At 44.7% G+C, this 26,452-nt stretch overlaps 1 protein-coding gene across 2 annotated transcripts in view; it reads left to right on the top strand.

The window, feature by feature from the left end:
- PRKCE (protein kinase C epsilon) overlaps positions 1-26,452 on the top strand; it is a 443,161-nt gene that overhangs the window by 351,891 nt on the left and 64,818 nt on the right. For both annotated transcript variants that reach the window (XM_036334682.1, XM_036334683.1), the window contains one exon: positions 15,776-15,930. In XM_036334682.1, the coding sequence (XP_036190575.1) occupies positions 15,776-15,930 (155 nt within the window). The remainder of the gene's footprint in view (positions 1-15,775; positions 15,931-26,452) is intronic.

Below are 26,452 nucleotides of genomic sequence, written 5' to 3'. Positions count from 1 at the left end.
ATGGTACAAAATGAAACACCAAGTATAATTTCAGGGACAGTCGTGGCTTGGAGTTCTGAGAGAAAGGTAGAGAAGGAGCAGGAGGCAACAGTGCCTCGCATGCACAGATACCTGCCAAAGGGCGATGGGCACTTACAAAATCAACGCGCCAGCCTGCCAGTTAGTGTAGCGGAGTCTGGGAGCCAGAAATGGCCAGATTGTCCATTCTTATGAAACCAATTCACTTCATGATGGTAACTTAGCTCTCCTCCTACTTGGCAAACCACGGATCTGACACAAAGTAGAGAAACAGTAAAAGTCATGTGAATCGGGAAATGTATCCCTTTTCCAGACATTTGTTTAGAGTTTCCTGGCATTTGATTGTTTGTAGGTCAGGATTGCAAAAGAATTCACATTTTTTAACATCCTGCTGTGGTTGAAAGCAGAGTTTCCTCACCAACTCACTGGTTATTTTACAAATTAAGGGATTAGTCAGAAGACAATGGAAATCTCTTTTGTTTTCATTGTCCATCAGAGGCTATGGTGGTTTGTCTTGCCTACACTTTACATCATTGGTGGGTAGATTCCCACTGTGGAATTCTTAAGACTCATGACTGTATAAAGTATAGCTGGTCTGTATGCAGGGTGAAGAGAAGGAATCTATTTAGGTGAGCTGCTTAAGTAATTAGCCATCTAATTTATGAGCATGACTACTCTGCTAGGTGCAGTAATGGGATTCAGGAAGAGACCTCAGCGGCTGCTCTGGGAACCAAGACCCTAAAGTGGTGTTGAATTGGGTTGTCCAAAGAAATGGCACTCACCCACCTTGGTGATTCAAGCAATCTTAGCTGAGCAAAACCAAAATTATATTAAATATATTGATGGATAAGTCTAATTAGTCAGTCATTATTGATTGACACACACACACACACACACACACACACACACACACACACAGTATGATTTCTGTTCAAGGACTGAGAAAAGTCCAATTGAAGAAGTAGAGCATAAAACTAACACTGAGTTAAATAACTCTCTGTGCCTTCACAATGGTATGAGGTTATATGTATAGGATGTGATTAATCATCACATGGATGGTTGAAGTACTACCATGAATTCTCAAGAAGAAGAGTTCTCTAAATGCTGTCTTCATTGGAAAGGCGTCACCAGAGAGGAGGAGAATGGGAAGAGGAAGTGTTTGATATGTGGAGAGGAGGGACTGGGAGCAGAGTTGCCTGGATAGTTCAGAAGTGACCAAGAGCAAGGGGTGGTTGCGATATGAAAAGAAGTCAACTCAAGTAGGAAGTAGTGAGCTAGACTGCGGAGGCTCTAACCTGAGCTACTCCAAGTCTGATCTTTAGACTAGCAGCATTGCCCCACCTGAGAGCTAGTTAGAAATGTTGACTCTCAGGTCCCAACCTGGACCTACAGACTCAGAATTTTGGGGGATGTGGTCCAGGATCTGTGGTTTTTCTGTTTTGTTTTGTGTGTTTTTTTAAGTGTCCAGTTGATTCTTTATGCATGCTAAAGTGTGAAGAGCACTGATAACTTGGGCTTTGTTCCAAATGACAACCCTTTGAAGGCTCATGAGTGCAGATGTGGCATGTTCTTTAGTGACTGACAATCCAGGGCATTTGGAAAATGACTTTTACATGGGAGCCTCTTCAGCATTCTCACTTCCTGGTGCCCGCCAGCTGCAAGATGAAATCTATCCAAATTGCCAGTCATCTAACTGTTGAAGCTAAAGTCATATAACGGTTCTCTGAAGTGGTTTCTCAAGGCTAAGGCTAGGCCTTTCCGACTAATGGTGTGGTATGCATCTATGGTATATTTTTATAAGTATCTTCAAGTGTGTGCTTTTGCAAAAAGTATTTAAATTAGCAACAATAACAAACACCTATATGATGATTTATGGTTTAAAATATATTGATTCATATATTTTTCTGACCATTTAAAAAGTCAATTCCTTTCATTTTGAATCAGCTCATTTATCTGTTATTTATCAGGAGATTCATATTTCTACATCACATACTTAATATGGGCTCTTATAAACCAGTAAACCTTTTCAATGGGAAATTTTTTCCAAACAATATCATTGTATAATTATTAATACAATAGAATTACTATTATGATAAAATTAGCACGTATTTTCAAGTCTTGGTAAAAAGAATTTTAAATATTATTTTTGTTTTACTTGGTGGCTTTGGTATAATAATGCCTTCAGGGCTATAAGAAGTTAGGACTACTCTTCCGGTTAAAATTGCCAGATTGCCCAGCCAAAGCAGCTCAGTTGTTGAGCATCATTTCAGAAACCAAGAGGTCACCGGTTCATTCCTGGTCAGGGCACATGCCTGGGTTTCAGACTTGATCCCCCAAGGGGGGCGTGCAAGAGGCAGCTGATTGATGATGTTTCTCTCTGATCAATGTTTCTATCTCTATCCCTCTCCCTTCTTCTCTCTCTCTCTCTGAAAAAAAATCAAAAACATTTTTAAAATTGCCAGATTGGCAATTTTTGGGGGTCAATTCTAGCAATCACTTATAGCTTCATTTCCCACCTCACTGCTCTAATAAGCAGGAAAGGATGGAGTTTTCTTTAGGTTAAAATCCTGACCTTAATTTTGCCTACAGTATCACAGAGTCATCTTGGGCCCATAGACTTGAGAGTGGTATTAGATCCTCGTATTGTGGATCACGTGGCTCTTCCCATCAGTGTTTCCCTCCCCCACTCAGAGGACATTTTCCCCCTTACAGTTACAGAGGTGGTCCAGATGTCGAAGATTGGCAGGAAGTGGACTGTATAAATGACATGACATTGTATTCACCTAGCCCAGGGGTGGGCAAACTTTTTGACTCGAGGGCCACAATGGGTTCTTAAACTGGACCGGAGGGCCGGAACAAAAGCATGGATGGAGTGTTTGTGTGAACTAATATAAATTCAAAGTAAACATCATTACATAAAAGGGTACGGTCTTTTTTTTCAATAGTTTTATTCATTTCAAACGGGCCAGATCCAGCCCGCGGGCCATAGTTCGCCCACGGCTGACCTAGACTCTAGGTTGATTCTAGAGAGGGCCAGGGTCCCAGAGAGAACAGATCCCTATCATGCTCCTTCCAAAAGCAGCGGAGTTTTTGTCCTGGAGATTCTATAAGTATCGCCTGGGCAAAGGCTTAATGTGCAGATCTGACCACATGGCCTTGAATCTTAGCCTCAAGCACCTTTATTTTTGGTGCATAAAATGTGAGCTCTATTGTCAGCTTTACTGAATGATGCTGAGGGTGATTCTTGGTGTAATGGAAAGAGGCCTGGCTTTGGGACAAACAAACCGGGGTACAAATTCTGGCTGTGTTACTTAGTCACTCTGCGGCCTTGGGCAAGCAACCACCTCCCCTGAGCCTCTGTTTCTTTATAGAAAATGCAGGTATTAACACCTGCTTTCAAGATGCTTGCATCAGTGGGAAGGTAGCTCATAGTTCACATGTAGTAGGCACTCAGTAAATGATAGCCATTATTAACCTCTCCCTGTTAGTTGTGTTGCATTAGCCTAAATTTAGAATTTTCTAAGAAAAACAAAAAGGCCAAGATGGAGATGGTTAGCTCTAAGCAGCTAGGTGTCCTCATTATTTCTTAAGGATACCGAATGCATCCCTATCTTTATGTTTTCGTGGTTTTCCTGCACCTGGGATACCCAAGCCTTACTGATTTTTATGCCCTTCCCCCCTTCGTGACCAGGTTTCCATGGAGCATTCCTTCATTATTTCTACATCACAAGTCCACAAATAATAAATACCATGCTGTGGTGGTAACTCTTTTTTTATTGGAATTTCTCATTCCTCCAACTAGATTGTAGCCTTTTTGATTGTAGCCCCTATAAATACACACTAACTGACTGATTTGACATTTGTTCAGCCCTGCACTATATGCAGCCACCAAAACGAGGCTTTAGTTAATATTTTCCTGAGCAGTTTCTTGTTTGTTTGTGTGTTTGATTTTTGGCCAGACACCTACAATTAAGGATAATCTACTTAAATTCTCCAGGAAGTAGCTACCATTGAATCTAATTTTTACAGCTGGGGACCCAACACCTCCGTTTGGCCAAGTTCACACAGCCAGAAAGTAGCTGAGCCAGGATTTGAATGCAGGCAGCCTGGGCATAGTGCCTGAGTGTGGACTATGTAGGCAGGGATGTGTATGGAGAAAGCTGTCAGCACATTCAAAAACACTCATGACAGAGTACTGCAAGCGGGGACTGAGAACAATCAAGTCATGAACTGTTTCAGCTGAGGTTCTCAAGCTCCCAAATCTTTCTTCTCATCCATGTCATTAACAAGTCTGTTTCAGTGGTTCTCAACCTTCTGGCCCTTTAAATACAGTTCCTCATGTTGTGACCCAACCATAGAATTATTTTCGTTGCTACTTCATAACTGTAATGTTGCTACTGTTATGAATTGTGATGTAAATATCTGATATGCAGGATGGTCTTAGGCGACCCCTGTGAAAGGGTTGTTCGACCGCCAAAGGGGTCGCGACCCACAGGTTGAGAACCGCTGGTTTAGATGCTGGATTTCTACCTTTAGAGAAAGCCGTCACCTCTCCAAGTTGTCAGCCCTCTGTCCGTGTCAAAGAGGTGTTGTGCTCCTGAAACTCCCTCTGGCTTTGTCTACATCACCACCTTTCCAGGTTGTTAAGAACAAAAGGCTTGTGGACAGATTAAACACAGGCTGTTTTTGTTCTGCTTCTACAAGCACCTAGGCCTGCTTAATGCAGATCACAGGGTGTTGACTGGAGTCTGTGCTCATAGATTTTCATAAAACAACACAGGCTGGAGTCTCGCACCTCCTTACAACAGCACCATCGCGAGTAAACAGTTCCTCAGAGAGGACCCTGTGCTACTGCACCAAATATGTATAAGTTTATCTCACCACACTGCTCGGCATTCAGAGTCAACCTGGGCAGAGGTATGGAGATCAAAGAACTTAATAATCAAAAAATTTCCTTTCACGCTCTATCTGTCATCAAATGAAAGTATTAGTGCAGTGGTATGGAAATCCTCTTCAGCTGCCTGCAGCCACCAGCCATGCCACTTAAGACTTAAAGCAATGTGATCTAGTGTTCAGAGTCCACAGGATTGAGTTGTATCCATATGTGAGTGCATTATTTCCAAGTTGCCAATTTCCCCCAGATTAGCACATTTTCATTTTGGCTTTATTAAAGGAGTCAGAACATGAAAGGGGATTTAGCACAGAGGTGATGTCAACCACGCTTTCTTGCCACGATGGAGTAGTTCATTTGGCTCAGGGCAGCCATGCATATGAATCCAACAACATGTCTATAGGACTGAAAGTCAAGCCAAGTGTGGTTGATAGAATGAAAAAGACAAGAAATACAATTATGTAGTGAAAGCACAGCTCTCTGGCCATGGGTGGGGACTTGAGGCCCTTGTTTTAATCTTGTTTGGCCCTACAGTTGCAAAAACACAGTAAGCACAATATCAGCTGCACAGTAGGTGCTTTATTATGGCGCTACCAGAATGGCTTGGATGAGCCCAGTATGGTGTGAAGCATTGCAGGGATGCAGCCAGGTGCAGGGGACATGGCCCTGTCACTCCAGGAGATACCTTCTGTTGTGGAAAGCCGTGGTTTTCATGAGAGTGCGCTTTGTCCGTCAGAGTGCTGGAATGGAGGAAGTCTAGAAACCACTGGCCCAAGAATTTACGCTCTAGTTGGATTTTATCAACACGTGGAATTTTCACAAAAAGATGTAGAACAAAATGCAATGAAATCACCACATCTCAATGTTAGAAGGAGCCTGAGCAGCTGCCTAGTGTAGTAGTTCCCAAACCTCACTGATCATTAGGAGCTACCTGAGAAATTTAAGACTAAGTGAACGTTCCCAGGGCCCATCCCAGAGTTAGAAGCTCTGATAGGGGGACCTGGAAATCTGTATGCTTTAAAATGCCCCCAAAGGATTCTTAGGCTCAACCAGCTCATCTGGTTCATCCTCTCCATGAACAAAGCAGGTTTCTGTTAACGGCCCTTCAAAGTGGTCATCCAGCTGAAGCTGACATCCTCAAGTTGGAAGGAATTTACTGCAAAAGGCAGTGGAATCCAATGTTGGACAAAGGGTGTAATCAGAGGGGCCTCACTGTATCTTCTACCTGTTGGTCTTAGTTGGGTCCTCTGGTCCTCTGCAGTAACAGATTGAATTTACCAACATGGCAATCCTTCAGAAAGCTCCTCTTCAGTTTGTTTCTTTGTTTGTTTGATTCATTCCCTCATTCAGTTTGGACTGTCAGCGTCCTTTAAGAGTGGATTTATTGAGGCTGATCATTGCCACTTCCTTCAGCTTCTCCTTTTAAGCCCCAGCTTCTCCTCACCCTCCTGTTGCCTTCCTCTGGATGAACTCTAGTTTGTCAGTGTCAATATGGTGCCCAGAAACAGACACCACACTGACCATGTGCTCTGACCAATAGTCCAACAGGAGCTCTAGGAACAGTTGCTGCCTGTGTCCTGCTTCTACCAAAGAGCTTTGTAAGGATAACCAAGGGATAACCCAAACTGATGCAGACAGAAAGCTTAGTAGCTGGTCAGGAAGGGAAACAGTCAGTGTTGGCTGAACTTAACAGGGATAAGCCAGATAGATCCTGGTGAATGGAATAGAAGAGAGGTGTCATCCTTCCAGGATTCCAAGTAGAGGAAAAAAGTTCCATTGACTACCCAGAAAATTGCCGCACAGACCGTAGTATGGGTGTACTACCTGGTCTGCAGGCTAAACAGAAGCTCTTGCCACGTCATTGCTTCTCATGTGTAGGATCAGCTCTGACAGCTACCCTGAGCCATGAAGGTATGAGGAGGCAGCTTTCCTTTCTTCTCTGCATGGTGTGATCAACCTAGATCAGGGGTCCTCAAACTTTTTAAACAGGGGGCCAGTTCACTGTCCCTCAGACCGTTGGAGGACCGGACTATAGTTTAAAAAAAAAATAGACGGCTGCTAAGCAACAGGCAGCGGCGGCAAAAACACCCGGCGGGCCGGATAAATGTTTTCAGCGGGCCGTATGTGGCCCGCGGGCCATAGTTTGAGGACCCCTGCCCTAAATACTTCCATCTAAACCAGTTATGTTTTCTTCCCACAATTGAAGGGAAATATTGATGTACCTTCTCTATTTAGGGTCAGCTACCTGGTATTTGCTTATCTTTAAAGCTGTCACTAGAACTTTGCACATTCTTTGGAAAAAGAAAAGGTAGGAACAGAACTATTGTGATGTTGGCAGCTGGTTGTAAAGTGAGCAGTTAATTAGTCAGTCGTGTGTACACAAGATTGAAAAGGGTTTCCTTGATTGCTTTCCACTGAAGAGACTGGTCATTTTCACATCAGTGTGGGTACACTCTAATGTTCTGATTGGTTAGCAGGATTTCTTTCTAAATAAGCAAACAGGCAAAGAAACAAAAAGCAAAGAGAACACAGCATCAATAGTAGCTGCAGTAACATGGTTCAAGGGTTGACCTGTCACAGGCCTGCAGGAGTAGGTGCATGAGCCCCCTGGAAACCACACCCCAAGTGTGGCCGCTGTGGGTGCTGCTGATTTTGCTTCAGGCACAGCAGATAATAAGATGACTCTGAGGTTCTGGAATCAGAACAGTAGCTATTCGGCTGCTTCAGGCCTGTGTAGAATGCACCTCTAACACCTGAGCTGGAAACCAGAGAGACTCAAGTTATTTCTTGAGCAGCACATGCACTGAGCCCAGACAAGATGGGGATACACAAGAAAAGGGCATCCTGAGCCCCTGCAGGGAACACTGGAAGGCACATGCTTGGGAAACAACTAGTTTGATACAGTCCCACACTGGATTGGGAAGAGCAGCCTGAGTTCATGGAGAGAGCCTTGATTAAGTACCAGGTTCTTCTTGGTTGAGGAAATGGGATTGAAACAAGAATGCTTATATTCCTATGCTTAAAAACACCCGGGACATGGGGGGTGGGGGGCATGTAGAAGAAGGTAAGGGGAGGATAAATAGCGATCGAAGGAGTCTTGACTTGGGGTAGTAAACACACAATACAATATACAGACAATGTATTGTAGAATTGTATTGCTGAAACCTGTATCATTTTATCAACCAGTGTCACCCCAGTAGATTCAATTAAAAAGAAAAACAAGGAACACTTCATAGGTCCTTAACTTTGGCTTTAAACAGCTGACTACTAGTGACAATGGGCTCTAGTGAGCAACCAATGTTTTCTTTCTCTTTAAATTATCTCTACCTTTGCAAGATAACCAGGCTGGTGATTTGCGCAGATGAGTGAGGGACAAGCAAGATTCCTGACACGTTGCTGCTTTCCTGGAGTCCAGGTCAACAGGGACAGAGGACAGTAGGCAGATGCTATGCCTCAGGAGTGGCACTTGATGGGGAAAGCAGCCAATAGGTGTAAGCAAAGGAAGCCAGGTACTGTGAGGTGATGCTGAGGTACCAGAATTGATACTATGATGATGCAATGTACACAGTGATGATCCAGAAGTACCACTGTACTCTCATTGGCTATGTTCCCCATCTAAACCTTCTTGATTCTCTCCTTTTCAAAGAGGAAACCAAGGACAAGTCACTATTCTTACTTGGCTTTATATGCTGCTCTTATTCATGGCAGGAGATCATTCTGGTGAGCCTATTGGGGGTCTCTACCATATGGACTGTCACGCCATGTGATGGAAACTTCATAAGATGTTGAGGGCCCTAATAAAAGGGAAATTCTCTGTGTATTGAACCAAAACTCTTCCCTTTCCCCTTTGATGCTTTCAGGCACACATCAAAGTGTGTGGGGCAGGTTGACAGTAACTTGAAGTTGTTCCCTGGGCTAAATGCAGCTCTAACCAGAGGCAGAAAATGTTCATTTGAGCTTTATTGGGCAAGTCAGTTTGGTACAGCTTTAGGTCATTTTAAACTTAGGCATCCTGTGTAAGTTAAATAATCATAGTTTTAAGCAATTGGAAACAAATATCAGATGCACATGAATGAAGGTTGTATCTTCCCACCCTGGGGATTGTCATGTGGAATATTTACTGTTTGGCCAATTCTAATTAGGTTAAAGCTTTCCCACTAGAAAACAGGCATCTCCCTTTTTACCCACAGTAGGGGCGACTCTACCCTCTATGGCTTATAGGAGACTGTTATAAGAAACAGCCATATGAAAACCCACTCTCTATTTTCCATACCACTATTAGTGTTCATGTAATTGGCCATTGCTATAGGAATTTGGTTGAAATAAATCTGAATTTGGGGAAAGACCAAGGTCATTACACTTGAGTAAGGCCTTGGGAGGTGAAAGGAGGAGAAGGCCTATTGGAAGAGAAGCTGAGAATGTGTGAAAAAGACTTTTTTAAAAACAACAACAGCATTTTTTATTTAGATAATTTTTAGCGTTGTTGCTGCACAGGAAAATTTACATAATAATTATTATTACTTAGATGAGACACTCATTCTCTATTAATTGACAGGTAAATCCCCAGTAAGAACCAAGATCCTCTTTATTATCTGCACCTCCCCTTTCTATACTATGTAGCTGACAGATCTGTGATCCCAATTAGACAAGGCTCTGCCGATCGATCGCTCACATAGGGTATGTCTGTCGGCTTAAGAGCTAGAAAGTCCCACTCACCATGAACTGTTTTTACTTTATGGTAATGATGGCTGCGCTTTCTTTGTGGAGAAATAAAATGGATTTGGTTAAGTTTCTCAAAATCTTTGGACCTTTCCCTTGGTTCATCTTGAACTCTGCTTCTAGAGTAGTTTTTCTCAACATCAACTTTCATGATGCCATTTTACAACTCAAATGATATCGAGAGTTCTTTACTTTCCGCCTGTGTTTTCAGAACCACCTCCCCTCCCTACCCCCAACCCCACTGCCCAATCTATGGCCTTCCTGCCTGTCTCCAGAGTTTATGCCCTGTTTCCTAGAGAGCCAGTTTTCTCACTGGCTCACTCCAACCCCGCTCATCCCCACATGCAATGTTCACTTTTCCTCACTGCTGCCCTGCAGGGCTATGCTTCAGACTTGCCAAGCTTTCTCTCCTCCCTCCTTCCTCCTCCCAGTGTTCAAGACTCATGTAAGTATGGTCTTTCCCTTCATTCATACTTGTCTCACCAAATTGTTTCAGCAATGGCCAGTCCCATCAACGCCAGTTGTATAGGGTGTCCCAAAATTCACGCAAGAAGTAATTTCGATAGAAAACACAGGTTTATAATTAAAAATTCTAAATTTTTCATTGATTCATAAAGTATATAGTATAGGGTTATGTATGGAATAGCACATTGGGTAAATGGCCTCCACGGCTTTGCTGGCACATACGCAAAGCCATGGTCTTCATTGGTCTTCATTGTCCCTGCTCCTGGGCCATAATTGGTACTTGGTAATGCTTATCAAATTGAAGGGATTGAAATCAAAGGGCAACAGATATTAGAATCTGATTCAATAAACCAAGTAAAATTAGGCTTTTATTTGTTGTTGTTGTTGTTGTTGTTAATGCTCACGCAAAATCCAAATCCTGCGTGAATTTTGGGACACCCTTTAGTATGAAAAATAAAACATAGAAAGAGTTTTCTTCCGTAAGTGGTGAGACAGACAGTTATTCTCTATTGGGGCTAAGAAGATACCACCCACATACCTAGTGTACAACCTGCAGGAGAGCTGAGCACCTAAGGATAGAGCATTCTGCTCTCTGTGCCTTCCTGTCTTCAATTCCTAGCTCCTGGAAGCCAAAGCCATGGCTTACGTCATCTTCCCTGTCCTCCAAGATCCTACCCCAGGAAAGACCCTTTGTATTGACAGGTTAAATGTTTAGGCACGCAGGGGAAGCGGCGATGTAGAGCGAGGACCTTCAGACGGCACGTTGCAGAGATGGTGCATCCTGTCACTGGCACGTCAAAGGCGAACTGTTCCAGGTCTGGTCTTTTGTTGGGCGCTCATGTGAAATTGATTCAAAAGCGATAGAATCTTTGCACATATAAACAGCGAAGAGAGATGGAGAGCGTGTGTCCAAACAAACCCGACTGGCAGAACATGCAGTGCTGCTGAGAGGAAGCTGCTGGCTATCCATCACACCTTGAAAGATGAACAGGGCGGGCCTACGTTTCCCTTCAAAGGCAGGAAAGCTTAGCACTCTGGGAAAATGGACCCCAATGGGAGCTTCTAACCCACGGTGCTGCCCTTCCGGCTCGTAGGTCGTTATTAACTATTCTCACCGTAAATGGCGATGACATATAATCTCTTTCCTAATTTCATTATTTTACTTGGTATCACAAGACCATAACTTTTAGACATTCAGGTGAGATTAAGGGAGGAGGAGGAGGTGGAAGCAGGCTTTTAAAATCTTTGATTACCTCAGAAAACATATTTGCTTACTTTACCAGGAAGCTGGTGTTTTCTTTTGTTTTGTTTTCTACTGATGCCAAGAGGGGATTAATGAGTAGCCGCTGGGTTTGCCAGCTTTCTTTTGATTTCAGTTTATGTAATTAGGCAGTTCCCAGAATGACTTGAGGTTCTCACTCTGTGTCAAAACACGCTTCTCAGATGTGTTAGGTGTGGAGGTCAGAAACAGCCAACTCACCGAATGGAGGGAAGGGGAGTGAAAAACTTATCTTGCTTTAAAAAAAATTCCTGACGCTGTAGAAAGGGCTGATTATGTTTCGTGGCTTGCAGCTTAAAACTAAATTTTGAAATGGGCTCAAGTTAGCCCTGGCCAGTGTGGCTCAGTTGGTTGGAGAATTGTCCCGTACACCAAAAGGACACAGGTTTTATTCCCAGTTAGGACACATATCCAGTTTGTGGGTTCATTCCGCATTGAAGGAATGTGCAGGAGACAACCAATCAATGTTTCACTCTCACATGGATGTTTCTCTCTCTCTCCCTCCCTCCCTCCTCCCTTGCCCTATTCCTTCCTCTCTAATTTAAAATTTTTTAAATGGGCTCAAGTTAAAATAGCTTAAAATGAGGTTACAAAGAGAAGTAACACAGGGAAATCAACTCTGGTTTACTGTTGAATTTCCAGCATCTAGAGCAAACATGTCAAATTCGCGGCCTGCGGGCCACATGCCTTATTTATTTGGCCCATGTTAGCCTTGGAGTTTGACATGCTTGATCTAGAGCAGGGATCCTCAAACTTTTTAAGCAGGGGGCCAGTTCACTGTCCCTCAGACCATTGGAGGGCCAGACTATAGTTTAAAAAAAAACTATGAACAAATTCCTATGCACACTGCACATATCTTATTTTGAAGTAAAAAAACAAAACGGGAACAAATACAATATTTGTATTTGCATGTGGTCCGTGGGCCATAGTTTGAGGACCCCTGTTCTAGAGCCTTGTCCATGGTGAGTATTCAATCACTCATGCATTCTACAAAGATATACTAAGAGCCCCCCCTGTGCTAGTTCTAGTTGCAGGAGAGTCAGTAAGGATCTGCACCTCCTGAGGCTCATAAGGAGTGAGCAGATTTTATCGAGTGCCTCTCTAGGTACGGAGTTCAGAGCCAGTGATGATGGAGGAAGAATAAGATGTGTCCTGAAGGAACTGAGCAACTCACGGGAAGTGAGGAAATCTGCCCACAAAACAAAAGTGCTGTTCAGAGCTGTAATTGAGTCATGGGTGCTGACACAGACAGACCCCATGGGGGTGAAAGTCCAAGTGGGCACCATCTCCGTCTCTGGATTCTGCAGGCAGGAGGCTCACTGCAGTGGCTGCCTTGGCTTTAACTTCATAAGCAGTGAGAACTTGCAGATACAAATATCAGAACACCCTTTGGTTCATGCTCTCTCTTACAGTTAGCTCTCTAACTTTATTTATTCTTCTACCCACACAATGCTTGTTTTTAAAGGAAATTATGGCAGTTTTTCTTTTGGGTTAGGCTAATTGCCTTAAAAAAAAAAAAGAATAACCCACAGTTCCTGCCTTCATTAAGAATACAGAGTACCAGGGGAGAAATACATAAATCAGTTAAACAAATAAAACTTCCACTGTGCTTAATGCTGCAATAAGAACATAGTGTACATTAGGGGGAGAAATCAGGGACAGCTTCCTAGAAGGAAAGATGACTGCACTTAAATCTGGAGGATGAGGAGAGATTGACCAGGTGAAGAGAGAGAGGGAATCATTCCAAGCAGAGGGAACAGTATGAGCAAAGGCCCTGTGGCAGGAGGGAGTTTGCTACTGGGGCAGAGGGAACAAGAGACAGCTGGAAGTGATATGACTCAGGAGGTAGGTAGGATCAGACCATATGGGATGCATAGCATATTAAGGAGCTTTCTATTCATCCCAATATAATTCTTTAAAAGAATTAATCAGAAGAATGAGAGGAGGAAGGGTGAAGGTTTACAATTGGCATTTCATTTCAGCAGGATACTCTGTCTGTAGTGTGATCAGCATTTGCTGCGGCGGGGGGGGGGGCAATGTAGAGAGCATTAGTAAAAAGGCACTCGCAAAAATCTAGACAAGGGATGATAATTACTTGGGCCATAATGGTGGCCATGAGGGTGGTGGAGATGGGCGGAAGTAGACAAATATGACAAGTTCAAAGCAATAAGTACAAAGATACAATAGGTAAATGCAACAGGGCTTGGTGATGGATGTGAGAGATGAGGGAAAGGGAGGTATTAAGAATGAATTTCTGGTTTCTGACTTTCACAACTGGCTGAGTGGTGATGACCTGCCCTGAGACAGGCACCCTGGATGAGGACCATTTTGCTGGAGGAAGATTATGAAGTCGGTTTGGAACGTGTTGGGTTTGAGTGCCTTTGAGGCACCTAGAGGGAGTAGCAGAAATGCAGTTGGTTAAATGGGTCTGCAGCTTGGAGGAGAGGTCTAGGATGGAGGCAGACCTTTGTGAGTTCTCTCTAAGTCAAGGTGCATTGGACACTGTGAGTGTGGATGACATCACATAGTGAGTACAGAGTGAGCAAAGGGGAGGGTCTAGAACCCAGTCCTGTGGGAATCCAATACCTAATGCTGGGAGAGGAGAAGCTTAAGAGGAAGCAGAAAAAATCCCTGCCAGAAATACAGGGGGAAACAGTCTTAAAGCCAAGGGAACAAGTGTTTGTTGGAAGAGACAGTGATCAGGGAGAAACGCTGGTGAAAGGACAGGAAAAATGAAGACTTAATAATGATAATAATAACAGCTGTAATACCTTCAGAAACAACAGCACTCGACAATCTTCGTGGAGCACCAATTATGAGCCAGGCATTTTAACCTATAATTTAATCCTCATAAGAAGCCTGTAAGGCAGGTCCTATTACCCTCCTCATTTTTACAGAGGAGAACACTGAGCACAGAGGGATGAAGTCATTAGCCTGCGGTCACTCTACCAGTCAGTGATGAAATTGGGGTGGGAGCTCTTCCTCCCTCACAGCCCCTTTTCTTAAACGCTGTGTGTCCCAGTGTTGGGAGAAAAAAGGCAGCAAGGCAGGGTGCAGGGAGGGCAGGCTTTTCCTCTTTAAATATTTGGATTCTTTCGAACACAGCCGAGGAAATAGTTCATGGTCCCTACAGCCCGAGTCCAAGTTGGCGACCCTGGAATGGCGTTGCAGTGGCTGTTCATGATGGCGTGGTTCAGCGACATCAGGGCTGTGCTTGCCATGTGAGGGGCTAGCGCAAGTGCTTCGGGGCAGTGGTTCTCAAAACTGGGGTCCCTGGACCGGCAGCATCAACATCATCAACTGGGAACGAGGCGATGCAGGTTCCCAGGCTCCATCCCCGATCTTCTGAGTCAGGAGTAGAACCAGGAATCCATGTTCTAACACACCTCTGTTTGATGCTGATGCACAAGTTTAAGAATCCTTGTTCTTGGGGATCCTTGAAAAGGAAAACTCCAATGACTTAGAATCCATATACCTCACAGATGCAGAACACCTTGGCAGAGGCCAGATGGAGGAGCCAGTGGTTCTCAGCCCTGGATGCTCATTGGAATCACGTGGGGAGCTTTACAAACTACTGATGCCTGAGTCCTCCCCTCGACAGTCTGGTTTCATGGGGCTGGGGTTGTCCTGGGCATTCGGTTTTTGACATGAGGATTTGCATGGGGAATGGATGATTGAATGAATGGTCGGCAAGGCAGCCTCTGTACTTCAGAGTACAAAATTGTACTCTGGGGAGAAAGCAGGTCTTGAAGGGGAAGGGCAGGGCAAGTGGAAGAGAAGCTAGACATTGAGCCCTTTGTGCATAGCAGTAAAGCCTGGAAAATTCTGGAGAATGTGGAGCAGGAGAAGGTCGTCTGAATTTGTAACAATTCTTAACAACGAACTTAATTTCAAAGAGATGCCAATAATCAAGTAGATGCGCTATCTCTCATGAAGTATCATTGTGAGTTTTGCTCTGTCTTACTGGAAGTGAGTCTATGAATTTTGACTGGAAACAATATGCTGACATTCTCCTGGCGGCTTCATTTAGGACTCAGTCTCTATGTTAAGAAGGTACTCTGCTGCTCTGACGTCTCAAACATCACCATTTCCCCTTTGCTCCATGAACCTTCCACCCCAGCTGACCTGCTCAGTTTACCTGTCACTAAGCATTCCCACATCCAGGCATTTGTTCGTGTCCTCACCCCCCGCCCTCCTCCCACACACATACACACACCTCCCCCTTCTCTCCCGGCCTTGCCCCATGTAAAATCCTACTGCCCCTCTCTTCTGCCCTGCCCCCCATTCAGAGAGCTCCCCCTTTTTCTAATTCAGCACCCAGTGTCTTGAAGGCGCCCAGTATGCCGGCCTGTGTGGGCAGCGGCAGTGGAACCAGCCAAATGACATTTTCTCCTTCCTTTCAGGACCGCCTCTTTTTCGTCATGGAGTATGTCAATGGTGGAGACCTCATGTTCCAGATTCAGCGCTCCCGAAAATTCGACGAGCCTCGCTCCCGGTTCTATGCTGCAGAGGTTACGTCAGCCCTCATGTTCCTCCACCAGCATGGAGTCATCTACAGGTAGCTCTTCTTTCCTCCTCTCTTTCCTAAAAGTGAAAAAGTAAAGCGTTCTCCAGACACTGGAGCTGACTTGGCTCTTGCCCAACTGGTCTCTTAGTGACCTGCTTGAGATCAGTTGTTTTAATTTGCTTACAGAGGACTTGGGGGGCGGGGGAGGAGGGCGGCTGTTTATCACTGTGAATGTTAATATTTGAATAGCCCCAGGAGACACCCTGCTTGTGCCAGTTTTGATTGAAAGCCCAAGAACGACATTTTAAAGGCCTGGCGCCCAACGACCTTGGGGTGACCTTCATTTCTTTCTCTCCCCACCCTCTTCCTTCAACATCAGGGCATTCTCTTTACTTTTTCCTTCTGTGCCATGAACTTCCTCCCCTTCCCAACCTCTTGTCGCTTCCTGAGTTTGTTTGGCTTAGTTGTCTCCAGCAGATAGAATCAGAGAAGGAGGAGTTGCTTGGGGGTCCAGGGTTTATGATCCCGGCCGAGCAGGGGAAGGGAACTAGACAATATCCAACAGGAAGTGACTCTTTGCAGATCCTCTAGTCCCTTATTACTGCCCTGTCCCCAGCCCAAGAAAACATAACACACACACACACACACACACACACACACACACACACACACACACACTTTCCAGTAAGGCAGCAGGACTGTTTACGCAGGCTCTTCTGTGAGGTCAGGAATTCTGGGAGGAGTAAATATTTATAATTAGCAACAAGGACGCTAAAGTTCCTTAAAATTTTTTCAGTGACTGTCAATTTCTTGGTTTTTGCTTTCTCCCCCTCTTTTGTATTTTATGTTAATGGGGTAGATTCGCTGGCTTGGTTCATCCCAGAACTTAGTCCCTCACAAGATCTTTACTGGTCAGTAAAACTCCCAGTCCTGGGAGCCATGCCCTGACTAAAATGTTCGTAAAGGGCTCCTGACCAACTTCTACCGCAGGCTTCGCTTCCTGCTGATATCTCGCAGCTTCCTCAAGGGTGAGTCTCTGCTCAGAAATATTCAGTGGTTCCCAATGCATTGCATAATAAAGCCCATACTGTCTAGCCTGCTGTTCATGGCCCTCCACGTTGCGAGGTCATTACTTGTTTCCTAGTGATGTGTGACAAACTTCCAGTCTAGAAATCAATGGAAAAATATCCTTGAGTGAGGACTTAAAGAAAAATAAAAGGAATCGCTTGATGAGTAGATTGGGCCTATCAGGATAATCTTCTCATTTAACTCAAAGTCAAATGATTAGGAACCATAATAATATCTGCAAAACCCCTTTGCCTCTGCCCTGTAATAGTGAACAACCAAGATGGCGATGTCCCATCACCTTTTCCACATTGTTTTGGTTAGAGGTAAGCCACGGTTTCCACCAAACTCAAGAGGGGGCTTATGGAATTATGCCAGAGTGTGAGCCATCGGAGGTCACCTTAGCTTTTGTCTGCTACAGCTCAATACACCTTTCTTTCTCACTTCCCACAATACCCTTTTTTAAACCCACCAAGGTTCTTAGCTTTCCTCAAACTTATCTGCCATTTCCCAACTTCCCTGTGCATATGGCCCTCCTCTCTACCCTCTCTATCCAGCGTGGATGCCTCCTGCACTACTGCCTGCCTGCACAAGGCCTGGTCGCCCAGCCGGAGTGAGCCTCCCCGCCCACCCCCCCCACTAACCCCCCCCCCCCACCACCACCACCACCACACACACACTTTTATTTGCAATTTGAGGCTTTTGTGGCTGCACCTACCACTGTTCCCCTTGTGCTGGGGTGAGGCATCCATGTGGATTTTTCCACTAAGTTGCAAACTCCTAAGGGCCATTTCTTTTTTATTTTTACCCCTAAATCTTTTTATTTTACACAATTTCCTTGACTTCAATTAGTTTAAAACCCTAATTTCTGCCCCCAAAGCAGGTTACAAGCTAGTTGGAGATACCAGGAGTTAGACAGGTGGAATGATCACCCATACTACAAGGCGGTGCACTGTTAGGTGGCATGACATGAAGAAGAATGGTCATTCTTTGAGATGTCATCCCCAAGCCAGCCCTGTTAGAGTGGGCGGAATCATCCGTAGCTGACCAGCAGGGATTCAGAGGCTCACCTTAAATAATTTGTCCAGGGCCACAGTTGGTAAGTGACAGGCTTAGGAAGTCTAACTGACTGACTGATCAACAAGCTAATGCTGTATCTCCTGCCTTTCCAAGTCCAAGTCCAAACTCCAGCTTGTCATTCCAGGACTTGACTTTCCCTTACATTTCTACTTTTCTCCTCCTTTCCATGTTCCTAAAGGAATGTGTCCCTCTCACCACCCCTGTGAACACTTTTGCTCTATTGTCTTCTACGAACCATACTTTCTCCCTCTCCCATCTCCTTCCCACCTCTCTGACTGGTTCTCCTTGATCTCTATTACCACCTGTCCTGGTTCCTTCTTCCCTCCAACCCCTATTCGATAAATTCTGGTTTTCCCTAGGGCCTTCATCTTGCTTTATTCTTACCCTAAATACTCTCCTCGAGCAATTTCAACATTTGCATGCCTTCAAAGGACTCCTATGTGCCCGTGACTCCCGTATCACGATATCCAAACCCCAGTTGTCTTAGAGCCCTAAACAAGATCTTTCTCTCAAATGTCTCTCTCAAGACTTGACCTTCAAGGCCTTCTTCCTTCTTCCCTGGCTAGTTTGCAATCGTTTATAGACTTGACTCACTGCTTCTTGGTTTTCTGCCCGTCTATCTATCCCTCTCCCCTCTGTTGTTGCCCAGTAGTCTTTCAAAGCGCAGGCTGATTGTCCCATGTTCCCTTCCTTGCATCCTGCAACCCTTATAAGATAAAGCACTGACCCCTTCACTGGCTTTGGACTCCCTCCCACCCGACCCTGGGGCTGCTGTGCACAGCTCTGTGGTTTGGACACAGGCAGGACGAGCACAGGCATTGAGTGGGAGGTGGGGCTCTCTGCTGTGTGGCTGGCTTCTGCCCCAGAAAAGGGTGTATTTTCTACCCAGAGGAGATGCCTCTTTGTGTTTCTAACAAAGACACAATATGTGTTAACAAGGCTCTGGTGGTCCACAACAATCCTTTCACTACTTCCCCTAACCGTGCACCCCACCATCTAGGTACTCCAGATTATTTGCCATTCTCCCCCAACTACCATTCTCTTTTACTTTTATGAGCCTTTGTGTCCCTACTGTCCTTGGATTTTCCCTTGCTCCTAATCTGTGTCTTGATCAGTGAGTAGTTCCCAATTAACTTTCGTGGTCTGGCTGCCTCAGAGTTCCCAGTTTAAAAAAATATGTAGATTCCACCCTGGAAGGTGTGGCTCAGTTGGTTGGAGTGTCATGTCATCCCATGCACGAGAAGGTGGCGGGTTCCATTCCCAGTCAAGTCACATGCCAGGCTGAGGGTTCAATCCCTGGTCAAGGAGCATGCAGAAGGCAACCAACAGATATCTCTCTCTCCCTCTCTCCTTCCCTTTCTCCCTCCCTGTCTCTAAAATCAATTAAAAACATGTAGAGTCCCTAATACTGAGGGAGGGGGAATAGAGAAAGAATTGATGATTGCTAACATAGGGTGATGATACATGTGGGCTCACTATTCTACTTTTGTGCATGTTTTAAATTTACCATAATAATAATAACCTTTTAAAAAGAATAGTGATTCCAGGGTAACATTCCTAGAACTTTTGACTCAGTAGGTCCGGTCTGGGGTTCAGGACTCTATTTTTTTAAAAAATAAATTTTTATTGATTTTAGAGAGAGGGAGGGAGAGAGAGAGAGAGAGAGAGAGAGAGAGAGAGAGAGAGAGAGAGAGAGAGAGAGAGAAAGAAACATCTACTGGTTGCCTTCTGCATGGAGATTGAACCTGAAACCAGAGCATGTGCCCTGACTGGGAATTGAACCCATGACCTTCAGTGCACGGGATAGCATTCAACCAACTGAGGCAGACCAGCCAGGACATGACTCTGTTTTTTAAAGCATTCCTCAGGTGATTTAGGGACTGCAGGTCTAAAAAAAATGCCATTATGCCTTCAGGGTTATGTCAAATGCTCCTGCTCTGTGAAGCCTTTCCTGATGACCCAGCCTGTCATGGGAATCATACCGACCTGAGTGACATAACATCTCCCTGTATCAGGCATCTTGCAGGTGCCCTTTGCTGACCTTATATTTTTACATGAAATGCCCTTCTGTGACTGAGAACTCCACACTTGAGTGCTCACCTAGCAGGCCTAGGACAATACCCTGCTTGTAGCAGGTGTTCACTAAATACTTATTCTTCTCATCTCCAGCTCCAGAGCTTTCCACTCCAGTGGGTTGCTACATCATAGGTGTGTACTTCTTGAAAGTCTGTGTTGGAAGCATTCCTAACATACAACACACAGTTTTTTCCCTTGACCCTAAAAGGTCTCCACTTCTTCATATCTTTCCTTTCATTAATTAATGAGGATCATGTGATCTCTATTTCCCATGATGCTTTGCTTTACGCTGTCAGCAGAAAGCTATTCAGGGTAGTTAGTCTGCAGCTGACTGGAGAGGCAGTGTGTGTCCTATTGGCTGTCCTGAAGCTCAGGTAGAGTCCACATTTTGTGTGCTATGGGGCTTTATTTGGAAGATTGGCAGAGCCAGTTATTGGTGGAGAACCTCAGTGCTGAAGTTGATATTGAATTTTCCAGCCTTCCTGCTGAAATTTACACACAAAGTAATTAGCGACTAATTGGCCAGTTTTCAAGAACTAAGAGATGACACTTCTCTGGCCAGAGGCTCACACATGCAGGAGGGCCCACGCTGACAGGCACGGCCCCCTTTCCTCTGGCCCCTCTCTGTGTCAGGCTCCCCATGCCAGGCAGCCAGAGAACACTGTCTCCATGTCCTTTCCCAGCATTCCTTGGATGCCTCTGTGGAGGGAGGCATTAGCTCACCGAGAGGTGGAGGTTTTGAAGGGTGGGCCTTCTTTCCAAAGTTGGTTCAGGGAACTTTCTCCTCCTCTCCAGCATGCTCCGTGCTTGTGCGTTCTTCTCTGAGCTGCTCAGTAGCAGTGGCTGACTCCCTGAGAGCACTCCTCTGTCCATGCGGCATAGATAAGGGTATGGTGTGACCTGCCTGGGCCCTGGGAGGAGAATGAGGCTTGGCTACAGGAATGCATCTCCTTCTTTCCTACCCGGAAGCCGGGAGCACTGCAACAGAGGGTGGTGAAGAACATGGCCTCTGCCACCCTGGCCCAGTGTCTTAACATTTTATTTTACACCTCAGTGTCCTCATCTGTAAAGTAGGAACAATTGTTGTCCCTATCTCATGAGGTTGTAGGGGCTTAGTGAATTGATAGGTCTAGATAATTTTGAATAGTGCCTGCCACACTGTAAGTCCTCAATAAAGGTTAGCTAATGTTATTATATCATGAATTGATTTTTATTAAGATGAAAGAACATTGGAGATCTTTTATCCAGCCCTGGCTTCAAAGGGGAATCCTGGAGTTGGGGGTGGGGGGGTGGGGGGAGGATGTATTCCTTCCTTCCTTCTTATAAAATTACAACTCCTTTAAATATATATATATATATATATATATAGTAGTCATAGGAAAAATAAAAATCTAAGCAGCAAAGAAAGGTATAAAGTCCATTTTCCCTCCACCAAACTTGTAGGTCCCCAGGGTAAAACAGTTGAATAGTGTCTAGAAAATTCAAGAAATCTTGTGGAGCAAGATCCTGAACCTCCTTCCATCGGAGCCTTTCCGATAACGCCTGCCTTGCCTCCTTCATGTGGGAGTCGAGAGTGGTGGCTGGAGGTCTGACTGTAGAGGTAGAGGTGAAGGGTATGAAAACATGTGGGAAATGACAAGGTACTTTATTTATGTAAAGTATTATTAATGATTAACATTTGTCACTTGGAGCACTAAAAGTTGGTCTTTATCCAGCAGAGGAGGAAGTCTTAAGTTCTAAAGCTCTCCTGCTCTTTAAGTTCTCCAAAACGTTCGGTCTTTAATGAGCCCTCATCACCACTCCACAGGAGTCAGCCTGCCCCAGGAGCCTGTGTGTGCTTGAAGCCAGAACTAGGTGAGCAGCGGGGAGACAAGAGGAGACAGGATGTTTCTGCTTTGGCCCAGGCTAGATCACTCTGTACTCAAGAGGTGCTTAGAAAAGGCTTTCTTTGTTTATGATGATGTTTATGAAAATTCAAATAAGAATGGAGTGCAGCCCTAGCTGATTTGGCTAGAGATCAGCCTGTGGACCAGGGGTGGGCAAACTTTTTGACTCGAGGGCCACAATGGGTTCTTAAACTGGACCGGAGGGCCGGAACAAAAGCATGGATGGAGTGTTTGTGTGAACTAATATAAATTCAAAGTAAACATCATTACATAAAAGGGTACGGTCTTTTATTTTTTTTAGTTTTATTCATTTCAAACGGGCCGGATCCGGCCCACGGGCCATAGTTTGCCCACGGCTGCTGCGGACTGAAGGGTCCCGGATTTGATTCTGGTCAAGGGTACATGCCAGGTCATGGGCTCCATCCTCAGTAGGGGGCGTGCAGGAGGCAACCAATCTATGATTCTCTCCTATCATTGATGTTTCTATCTCTTTCTTCCTCTCCCTTCCTCTCTGAAATCAATAAAAAAATAAAAATAAAAAGAAGAAGAGGCATGAAGATTTAGTGAAACCTCAGAGCACCTAATAAGCCTGAATCTTAAATGGCTTGTCCTCTCCAGGTGTGGGGGACAAAGCCCAAAAGAAGGGGCTTAGACAGGGTTTCCCTTGGAGAAGTTGGAGACGTACTGAGGTCTGTAGCTGCACTCTCCAAGCTGGGCCTCCCTGGGAAATGCATGTGAAGTTGTGGTGTAAACTGTAGTCTTGTCTTCCTGCTAGTCAGAGGGGGCAAAGGGTCTGCCTACCCCTATCCCTGGGATCATCTCCTAGCATTGGCACAGAGGGCGTTTCCTGACATGATGAGGTCTCCAGTTAAATCCTGTGTTAATAGGTGGAAGATCTAATATTTAGAGTCTCATCATCTTTCAATAGATTTTCAATTAATCTAATGCTACAAAGCAGGGGAGGAGGAGAAATTGGGGTGATGCCTTTTTTCAGATATTGGACTAGTTAAATTGGGGTTCATAGCAGACAAATCTTGCTGACCACTTAGTTGGGGAACCTTGAGAATCAATCTTTTGGTACCTTTCCTCTGAGAGCGCTCAGATTACCCTGGGAAGACACTTTGGAGTCCTGCCTGGAGAGAGAGCGCATGGCAGCCAATACCGTAGGAGCCAAATGAGGGAAGAGAGTTGGAGTGTCCAGCCCCTAGAATACATGTGTCCGTGTAATGTGCTTCTTTTCAGTTCTTTCCCTGGTGCCTGTCCTCTCTCCCTGTTCCACCCTGAGCCTGGAGACCCTCTGTTTCTTTTCTCTAGAAAATAAACCCCTGGGGACAGGGAAGGACCTGTGCAAAGTAAAGAAGAATATCTAGTTTATAATTGCTTTTCAGCCAGATATCTTTATTTTGTCTCTCTCCACATCACCCTTACTCCCAGAGATAACTGTTACTGCACATTCCTGAGCTTTGGGGGGGCATAAGGTGGGAGGTTCTGCAGCATAAATTTGATTGTTCTTGACTTGCCCCATTGCTGATTTAGGATTCAGCTCTTTTGGGGTCTACCGAGTCCTTTACCACTCATCCCTTTGCTTTCCCGCTTCCAGATTTATGTGCTACTGTTTCTTCTTTTTTTCCTCCTCCTCTTTGGGTATTTAAGCCTTTGTGTATAATTTTGGGAAGAAGAGCAAAATAGTTGTGGGTAGTCAAGCTACCCTCTATCCAGAAGTCAGTAATAATAATAACAACAACAAAAATAGCGGAATCTATCATATAGGGTTGTTGTGATGATTAAATGAATCACAAAGTGCTCAGAATTGTGTCTGGCTTGTAACAAAGGCTAAATAAGTGTCTTGTTATTGATGTTGTTGTTGCTACTATTGCTATGGCACTCTGTGATTCATTTAATCATCACAACAACCCTGCATGGTAGATCCCACTGTTATCCATGGGATTTAGGCTCTTTCCAAAAAAGGAGAGCCTGCCCAATCCCACCCCAGTGCTGCCACTGTCAGGTCACCGTGTCCCGTTGCTGCCAGCTGCAGTTTCGCGTGGGAAGCAACGTTGTATGCTGGAGACAGCGCTGAGTTTGGAGTCAGAGAACTGGGGTGGAATCCCGGGCCTGCCTCATCTTTGTCGTGTCTTTTTTGGGCAGAAGACTTACACTGTTTGAAATGTAGTTTCCTCGTTGTACCATGGGAATTAAAACACGAACCTCCCTGGAAGGGAGGTTTCTCATGTTTTGAGAATTTCATGAGAAAGCATTTGCCTAAATGCCAAGTACAGTCTTTGGTACCTAGGAGTCTCCCTAACGGTTGTTGGTTGGATGAATGGGAAGCATAGGGTTATGGAGTCAGCGGATGTTATGGCTGAATTGTGTCCTCTCCAAATTCATGTTTTGAATTCCTATTCCCCAATAGCTTAGAATCTAACTGTATTAGAAGATAGGGCCTTTAAAGAGGTAAACGGTAAAAATAAGATCATATGGATGGGCCCTACTCTAATATGGCTGGTGTCTTTATAAGAAGAGGAGATTAGGACTCAGAGATGTGTGAAGGGAGAACTTGTAAAGACACTAGGGGAAGACCCCTCTATAAACCATGTTTGAGAAGCCTCAGAAGAAACCAGTCTTGCCAGCACCATGATCTGGAACTTCTAGCCTCCAAAACTGTGAGAAAATAAATTTTTATCGTTTAAGTCATCCAGTCTGTGGTGCTTTGTTGTGGCAGCAAACTAATACAGAGGACCCAGGATCAAAGCACCGCATTGCCACTGACTAATGGGCAAATTACTTAATCTCTCTGAGCCACAGTTTCCTCAGCTGTAAGATGGAGCTGATAATAGATATTATATAACATAAGATGGCCAGGCCTGCAGTTTGGGCATACATTGAAAGATTTAAATAAGCTGATGGACATAGAAGTGCCTCAGGAAGTTGTTTGGGGCCCAGCAAGGCTGGAGGAAAGTATAGACACACTAGCAATGGTGACAGTGAAGCAATGCCCCTATCTCATGGGAGCAGGGTGGTGGACATGTGAGGTTGTGTCCCTCTTGCAGGTGAAGGGCCATCTAGGGCAGGGCCCAGATCCCAGAAAAGGGAGGCTCTCCCTAGCAGTATGCCAATACTATGACCCCTGGGACCTTGGGATGGCATAAGTAAGTACTGATCAATGCACATCGCAGTAATGAACAGGCTGGGACAGCTGGCAGATGTGCTTGCATTGGAAAGCTGCAAGGTCTGCCTCAGCCTCTCTGTTGGGCTTCCTTTGTAAATGTCCATCTTCATGAGCACTCCACCACCTGGTCCCTACGTGACCTGCTTCAGCAAACAAGCTGATCTTAGAGATGTGCATTTTGCCTGGCCAGTGTGGCTCTGTGGTTGAGCGTCGACCCAGGCACAGAGAGGTTACTGGTTTGATTCTGAGTCAGGGCATGTGCTCAGGAGGGGGCATACAGGAGGCAGCCAATCAATATTTCTCTCTCATTGATGTTTCTATCTCTCTCTTCCTTCTCTCTTTCTCAAGTCAATAAAAACATATTTTAAAAAAATAGAGATGTGCATTTGGGTAATGAGAGTCATTCTCTCTCTACCATGTTGTATAATTGAGGGACTTGTCCTCCTGATAAAGGAATGCTAAAGATTATCATGGGTCTTTCAGGAATAGTCACTTTTTTGTAGGTCCACGAGACCTTTACCCCAAACTGTTTTTGTGGTGTCACCTGGCCACGATAGGGTGGGGTGAAGTCATTGTGATGTGATAAAGGGGAGGGGAGAAGGAGAGAGTAGAGACTGAAGAGGTTGGGTTGAATGACAAGTTTACATTCCTCTAAGGAAGCCACGTCATTGCTGACCAGTTCAGAAGAAGAATTCTGACTCCCACTGACATCATAGGTTCAGAGCGAACAGGAAGTTTGGAGCCAGAGGGAAATTCCTGATTAAATTTGTTTGAGTGTTTCAGCTGGTAGTGTGTGTTGTGTTCAAAGAAAAAATTATTAAGGAACCTACTCTTGTGTTTCTCATGACACCTACCATAGAGCTGAGAACCCAGCATAGAGGTTAAGGGCTCTTGGGCTCAAACTCTGTCTCCACTGCTCACTAGATTTAAGATCTTGAGCAGGCAACATACTTTGCTAAATCTCAATTTCTTCATCTGTACAATGGGGATATCACCACTCTCAGAGAGATACTGTGAGATTCAAATACAGTGGGGCCTTGACTTACGAGTTTAATTCGTTCTGAGACCGAGCTCGTTAAGGAGCTCGTTAACTCAAATTACTCTATCAACTCAATGCAAAAAATCGGCTGAGAGACAGCTGGTATCTCAAAAAATTCGTTAGTCAGGACACTTGTAAGTCAAGGCCCCACTGTACATGTATAGTATAGTAATTAGAATTGTGTATGGTGCCAAGTAAGCACTCACTACATGTTAGCTGCTGTTATTCCTGTCATCATTGTTCTATTTCACACATGGC

Source organism: Myotis myotis, unplaced genomic scaffold (genome assembly GCF_014108235.1).
Source record: "Myotis myotis isolate mMyoMyo1 unplaced genomic scaffold, mMyoMyo1.p scaffold_m19_p_14, whole genome shotgun sequence".
Taxonomy (NCBI): Eukaryota; Metazoa; Chordata; class Mammalia; order Chiroptera; family Vespertilionidae; genus Myotis; species Myotis myotis.
This window is presented reverse-complemented; position numbering and strand designations above follow the sequence as displayed.